The sequence below is a fragment of the Rhagoletis zephyria genome, unplaced genomic scaffold, assembly GCF_001687245.7.
Source record: "Rhagoletis zephyria isolate East Lansing unplaced genomic scaffold, Rhagoletis_zephyria_1.1 Rzeph_scaffold_21841, whole genome shotgun sequence".
NCBI lineage: Eukaryota > Metazoa > Arthropoda > Insecta > Diptera > Tephritidae > Rhagoletis > Rhagoletis zephyria.
This window is the reverse complement of record NW_016178899.1, coordinates 1-7,572: the sequence shown is the minus strand read 5'-3', so window position 1 is coordinate 7,572 and position 7,572 is coordinate 1. Positions and strand designations below refer to the sequence as shown.

Below are 7,572 nucleotides of genomic sequence, written 5' to 3'. Positions count from 1 at the left end.
TAGGGCGTTCTTGAAAAGTTTTTTGAGATAGAGCGTTTTCGAACTGGCAACCGACATAGGTCGATCTTCCACTCAGCCATCGATTTGTAAATTCAGAAATTTTAGTTCAGAAAAAAGCACTAAAAAGGGCACTAGGCACTAAACCATTATTTTTGGCGTTTTAATTTTCAAAAAGCACTAAATCTAGTGCTTAAAGCACTAAGTTGGCAACTATGGCTGCCGATACCACCTTGTATAAACTCGCCTTGGCTAATAAATTGTGATACTCGTAAGCCAGCGAGAATTGCCGCTTTGTGATCGCCCTAGACCCGCGCCTCTTCACTTATAAGTTTGCCGAGCAATTCGCAGGCAAAAGTCGCAGTTACATTTTATGGGGGCATATGCAAAAAAAATGCGCGTACTCTATTGTGTTCTTATCAGAATAGTTGTTTANAGACGAACAACAAAAATTCTTCTGGTAAAATCTTACAACAAAGCGAGGATCGATTTTACTCTTCCATTTTTCCCCTACTTTACCAGAGAACCGAGTACGTGAACGCTTTCTGGTAAATTCCTGTCAATTCTTGCAACTTCTTGCGAGTTAGGGAACGCAACTTGTAACGAGTAATCTTTCGATCACGAATGGCGCGATTCGTGCCCAGTTGACCTACACTGACTCTCGACCTGTGAATGCTGTTTTGCGAAAACAATCACCAGATGTGGACGAGACAGAGCTTAGTCTGCCTCGGAAGACTCGAACCACAATAGATCAATTACGCTCTGGCTACTCCAGCAGGTTAAACTCGTATCTTTGCAGAATAGATGTAGATGTGTCCAACGAATGCCCGGCATGCGGAGAGACACCCCACGATTAAGAGACTTCTCTTCGCATGCCCACAAAGCCCCACTCAACTAACGCCTATGGACAAAGCACATAGAAGCTGCACGCTTCCCGGGTTTACCGTTAGTTGAGCTTAAAGACAACGATTGAGGAACTAGCCGATGTAGGCTGGGTTGTGTAGGCGCTACAACAACTCACTTGTTATGACAACGCGAATGTCACAATTTAGCCTTAGTGACAACAACACCACCACCACCACCACCACCACCACCACCACCACCACCAACAACAACAACAGCAACAACAACAACAGCAACAACAACAACGTAGCACGAAGCCACCCTCCGCTTCACGTCCATGACAAGTATAAAAAATCTCTGCAGTGAATACTTGCCCAAAACTAACATTCCTTTAACTTTATGATTGATAAGACAGTTAATTAGGGGCTTGTTCGAGTTCCAATCACAACCGCAGTGTTGCGCGAATTATTAAAGTATCAAGTTCTGTTTAGATTTTTGGCAACGTTTTATCAATTGGGAAGTTGCAACAGTCATGCAAGTTTTCATCAGCGCTGCAGTATTGCCGCTTTTATTACGTGCCTCGAACAGGCCCTAGTTTTCACGCCAAATGGTTTTTCCTTTTATTTTATGTATATCCATTCCTCTTCAATGTATATGTAATTGGTTTATCTGTTTTATTTAAAATTCACTTAATTCCTCTTGATTGTGGAATTGTTTACATAAGTTTTTCAGTATGGGTATATGGATTTGTTTTTACAGTTTGTTGTAAATGTCGTTTGAAGTCTAGTCACACATAAGAGCTGAAATGTGCTGTTAATGCTATGGTAAGAAAACATTTATACTGTAGTAAGTTTGTGCCAGTACGTAGTATAGTGGGGCGCACGAATAGATGTAGCTAACTTAATACTACATATACTGTAAATAGTTTATAGTAGGTATGACGATATTTATACGGTCACGAAAATAATGCAAATACGCGTTTTGTACAGGGTAAAATTAAACAAATAAACAAATTTTTCAAAATATCTTCTACATCACAAATTACTTGTGAAAAGCATATAATCCTCAGGATCTAATTAAAATTTATTTTCAGAAATTATCACTTAACTACAAGAGTTTCGTTCTACAACTTTGTCATTGGAAAATAGTTTACTGCTAATGCAACAAAACCAAACTTTCGAGTCATTTGTAGTTATATCTATACTTTAAAACAAGTACGGCCATAGGAATTTTCCGATTGATTTTATTTTTACTATAGCCATCAAAATTTTGACACTCCAGGGATTATGTGCTTTATGTACAAGTAATCTTACTCTTTTTTTGTTTTTTGAAAAGAAATGCAAATTCCTTAAATATTATCAAAACTTAAATATGCTTAAATATCTCGATATTAATTATTATCTACGCTTTAAAGAGAGTAGTAGTTTCTATTCAAAATAAGAAAATTGAGAAATCGAATGCACTTCAAAAAAATTTTGAAGTGCTTTTTTTGATTAATTTTGGTTATGTTTTAAGTAAAATTGCATTATTTGAATGAAAAAATTATATTAACAGCTTATAAACTAACTAGCATAATATGTTAATTTAGTCAAAACGCGTATGCATTCTTCCACCACCGCCACTACTGCCGCCAGCATTGCGGTTACCATAACCTTCGCCGCTGTTGCCATTGCTGTAGCCGTTGCTGCGGCCACCTCCATATCCACCGCCGCTGTTACCGCCATAACCTCCACCGTAGCCGCGACCACCATTTCCTCCGCCGCCAATCGCACCCTTTCTGAAGGTGCCATTGAAACGCGAGTTGCCGCCGCCGCCACCACCATACCTGGAACGACCACCGTCGAATCCACGGTTGTTACGTGCCAAACCTTCTAGTGCAGGATTTATGTCCTATAAAAGAAAAAAAGAAAAGACACAAATACTTAGAGGAACAAAAATTTTTAACTTTGTAAAACACGTAGTAATTTATTTGTTTTTTTTTTTGTACAAAATAAAATAAGGAGACTCGTTCTTTACCTGGTTAGCCTCTCGTAAAACATCCACCAGTGCTTTCGATTGTTTGGCATTGTTTTTGGTAAAGAATGCATAAGAAGTTCCCTTTGTGTTGGAACGTCCGGTACGTCCGATTCTGTGAATGTAATCCTCCGATGATTGTGGGTAATCGAAATTAATGACATATTTGATACCATCCACATCTGTAGCATTTATAAGTAAAATATTTAAGGGAAAGGGAAGATACAGAATACACAGGTTAATCAAGAGTTTATTCAGAGCAATTAAATGGGGCAAGAGGTAATAAGATACCGTTGCTAATATAATTAAATGAACTTTCGACATTTGCAAAGTAGAGCACTGTTTTGCATTCATTTTTTCACTTTTGTGTTTTAAAACTATCTTATATATTTGATCCAAAATTTTTTAATAATTATCGTCGTTAGAGTAAATTCAAATTAAAAGAGATGAAGTGGATTTAGTTAAAAATGTACTTTACCTTCAAATTGTCGATTTTTATCCACGCTCTTCCCTCGTACATCGAAACGAGGAAAAGAGCATGTTGAAAAACTTTTAATATAGATAAGGTATTTTCCTTCTAATCTGTCTCTTTTACTTTCAAGCAATCAGGCACAAGATGGACGAACGATGCAACTCGATTTCGCTCGGAGTTCAGCGCACATCCAACTATTTGGTGTAGTTTGTGCGCCGCCCGCCGACGTCGTGCATCCATCAGTCAATGTTCAGGTAAAACCACTACCGCAGGCATGTTGGCAAAGAGTGTCTTCTCTTCTTACGTTTCGACGGCCAGTAAAATGCCCGCCGATATTCTCCAAATAACTGTTTTTACTTTTAGATTACAATCATTTTAATATGCATATCCTCCAAAGTATCGATTTCTTATTTAATCCACGTTTCAAATGTGTCCTTTGTAGGCCGCTTTGTGATGCACTTGTGGCACTTTTCTAAAAGAGACGTTTTGCCTTCATGAACTTTCCGCATTTCATGGNTTGTGGCACTTTTCTAAAAGAGACGTTTTGCCTTCATGAACTTTCCGCATGGAAATGTTAGAAGCGTTGTTCAAGCATCTGCAGACGACGACGACGCTTTTTTCTGGACGGGCAGCAAATGATGAACTGGTGTTCTGTGATGTCCACGGTAGAGTTAGAACAACAGCAACAGCTTCTCAACATTTGTTTATTGTCCAAAAGAAGGTCGCCACAAATATGTTTGATACATTCGTTTACGTTTACCGAATGAGTAAGGCAAAACATTTTTTACGCCATGCCACGTTACACCAACCAACCTCGTTACAAAACCGCGAATACGCGATGAACAGGATCACGGCGATTACAAACATTTAAAAAATCTTCACTTTAATTTAAACACGTAATTGTCAATTTCGCAATAAGATATCTTAGTGACCCTGTTCCTTGCAAATCAAACTTATTTTCACGATGACGTTACGATCCAGCCAAAGAACACATGCGATGTTGCGAATGTAGGACGGACATGCATTTAGTTGAAAAATGGAGGAGTTTGTATTAACTGCCTGCGTGTGATTTAAACCCCGTTTTCTTGTGGAGTACATGCCCGAGAGATACACATAAAAGAACTAACTAAACTTATTTAATTTATATAAAGCTCTCTTATGTGCTCGACAGTTTGCCATTTGTAATAAACGCTGATGCAAGGTTGGAAACCCTACTATTTATTACCTTTCTCTCTTTGGAACCGAAATTGTTACAGTTTTACAAATACTATCACTTAAATAAAGGAGTGCAGAGGCCACTTTTGCTGCATGATGATAGGGATATTGTATACCGCCGAACTCTATGTGCACATTGTAAATTTGGGAAGAAGCAGGATTTATGTACATATGTTTTTGAACAATAAATTTACACGACGACGCGACATATATTTCGCGTTTTGCAAATAAATGTTGTCACTTCTTGGATTCATGTTGTTTAACTTGTCTTGGGCATACAATGTGTGTGTACGCTAAGGTGCGCTGGAACGCTTTTCGCACAAGTAGCACGGATCAGGCAAGCGTATCCACCGGCTGTTGCGTATTGTATATCCCTTCTCCTCCAATGTGCAGTGACGATACTCGCAAACGTATGGCAGCAGATGGTTCCACGACATCCCCTTTACCTTGGAATGTTTAGCCAAAGTACTGCCGCCACCGCAGCTTAATCGGCTTAATGAAAAAGTTTCTTTCAAAGAACTTTTCACCGGATTCTCTTTGTGCTTAAATTTCAGAGTTCACTTATAAACGCAATGCGTAGTGAATTGCGTCGTGTCAATAGTTGTTCATATTATCCCCACCATACTACAATAATCGGCCTCTGTAAACGAGAAGAATCAGGAGAGAATAGATTTGGGGAAAAGAAGGAAAATTCCAAGTTGATTAATATGTCTTTAACAGATATGATGACTTATTTGTCACTAAAGCTAAAGTGAATTTTGGGCAACTGGTTCGAGTTGTTTTTAAGATCTAACATACGAGCATTTTGTGATGTGCCTACGGGTTTTTAGAGATGTCATGGCGTTGCTGGTTACAATCGTCAAATGCTGGGAGTACGTGATTGCAAAATGAATCCAGACCAAGTGGACGCTATATAAATTTTCATCTTCCGAAGTCGACTATCACACTTTGCATTCACCATCCCTCAATTCATTTGAAAATATAATCACACCAGTAAAAAATATGAGAATGATAATGAAACAAGGCAAACGATGAGTGCAATTGGTAAAACTTACCCAAGCCACGTGCAGCGACATCAGTTGCTACCAAAATGTTTGACTTGCCCGAACGGAACTCACGTAAAACGTAGTCACGTTCCGACTGTGACTTGTCGCCGTGGATAGCACCACAACGGACACCAAAACTGCGAATGAATCGCACCAGATGGTCAACACGACGTTTAGTCTCCACGAAGATTATGATCTTTCCTGGATTTTCGCTTGTGTCGTAGATTTCTGAAAGCAAAGCCTTAAGCCTGAGAAAAAAAAATGTATTAAACACAAATTATAAAACTATACAACCATATTGTATGTAACATTTATAACATATCGACACCTTTGCGCAGAGGCTCTTTTTGTACTTTTAAAAATTTGTTAAAAATATANCCATATTGTATGTAACATTTATAACATATCGACACCTTTGCGCAGAGGCTTTTTTTTGTACTTTTAAAAATTTGTTAAATATATTTTTTTACTTGTTATTCAACTTACTTGTCTTCCTTGTCATGCTCTTCGCATACATCAACCACCTGACGAATGTTATGGTTCGCAGACAGTTCCAATGAGCCAATATTAATTTGTATGTAGTTACCCAGAAAATCTTCTGCTAATTGTTTAACCTCTTTTGGCCATGTGGCGGACCACATAAGCGTTTGGCGATCGGGGCGAATCTGCGACAATATCTTACGGATTTGTGGCTCGAAACCCATATCTAACATACGATCAGCCTCATCCAATACAAGATATGTACAACGCTTCAAATTGGTGGCACCCATCGAGAGAATATCAATTAGACGACCGGGAGTAGCAATTACAATTTCACAGCCACGCTGAAGGTCACGTATTTGACCTCCTTTTGGTGCGCCTCCAAATACGCAAGTGTTGCGAACATACGAGGATGATCCAAACTCTGTGGCAACCTGTTGAATCTGCTGTGCTAACTCGCGTGTGGGTGCCAAAACCAAAGCGATGGGTCCATCACCACGTTCCAAGGGTTTTTGGTTGTTAATATGCACGATTGCTGGCAAAATGTAGCCAAGGGTTTTGCCCGATCCTGTCTGAGCGATGCCAACAAAATTGGACCCACTCATGGCTATTGGCCAACCTTGTGCTTGGATTGCAGTTGGAGCTTTATAACCTTGTCGACGTATTTCCTTCGATACATAGTCTGGGAAATAAGCTTCGCTGAAGTCCTGAATGGGGTTCGGTGCATTTCCGCGAATAGTAATTTCATGTTCATCGCGGAATCGTTGGACTTCGTAGGGGGAACGATTTGCAACAATTGGATGTTCTTGATAAAAATTCTTTTTGAAGGGTTGCAAATTTGAAAAATCAACAGAGCTGAGTGTGATATCCTGGGTGCCACCACGACCGCCGCCGCCACCATATCCACCGTTTCCACCGCCGAAACCACTACCGCCGCCGAAACCACCCCCACGTCCACCACCACGGTTCTTGTCAATACGTCCATTACGTACACCGTGGAAATCCCCACCACCGCCACCATTACGCATGCCACCGGCATTGCCGCCTTGTCTGCCATTACGGTCATCACCGCCACGGCCTCCGCGAGCTCCAAAGTTTCTATCGTGAGGTGCCCTACAAAATAGATACGGAAACACTTATTATAATTGCACGGTTGTGTTACAAGTCAGATACTGCTACACCTTTTATGAGAAGTTCTTATATTTTTGCGACTCATTTTCTTCCAATAATCTTGGTTATACATACACAAATTGTAAATATAACTTGAGCTTAACAAATAATTTCGAAAATTTCAAAATCTAAGAAAAAATAAAACACAGCGCTTGTTAAGCTATTAAGAAATAATCCGCATCAGAATAGAGACATGTTTTAGTGGATTATGAAGCCATAAACTAACGCTAATCGCTAAAGCTGCTCAATTAAATCCAATAATCAAAATATTACTGAAACTATTGTCGTAAAACCTTAAGTTTTTATAGGCAGGAGTTTGCTCCGCCCAATGCCGTG

The 7,572-nt window shown here is 39.5% G+C and overlaps 1 protein-coding gene across 1 annotated transcript; it reads right to left on the bottom strand.

Annotated features, from left to right (window-relative positions):
- Positions 1 to 1,432: 1,432 nt before the first annotated feature.
- On the bottom strand, positions 1,433 to 7,210 carry Rm62 (ATP-dependent RNA helicase Rm62). The gene is made up of 4 exons (XM_017637653.1): positions 6,073 to 7,210; positions 5,596 to 5,834; positions 2,857 to 3,035; positions 1,433 to 2,730 (listed from the first exon to the last, which is right to left on the bottom strand). The coding sequence occupies exons 1-4, from the start codon at positions 7,092 to 7,094 to the stop codon at positions 2,425 to 2,427; spliced, it is 1,746 nt and encodes a 581-aa protein (XP_017493142.1). The 5' UTR covers positions 7,095 to 7,210; the 3' UTR covers positions 1,433 to 2,424.
- Between the last annotated feature and the right edge of the window lie 362 nt (positions 7,211 to 7,572).

What these genes read in the sequence shown, in the direction of transcription:
- Rm62 (XM_017637653.1), bottom strand. Translation starts at nt 7,094, where the DNA reads ATGCGTAATGGTGGCGGTGGTGGGGATTTCCACGGTGTACGTAATGGA. An exon ending in GAGCATGACAAGGAAGACAA is followed by an intron (nt 5,835 to 6,072) that starts GTAAGTTGAATA and finishes TTTTTTTCTCAG; the next exon opens with GCTTAAGGCTTTGCTTTCAG. An exon ending in TTTTACGAGAGGCTAACCAG is followed by an intron (nt 2,731 to 2,856) that starts GTAAAGAACGAG and finishes TTTCTTTTATAG; the next exon opens with GACATAAATCCTGCACTAGA.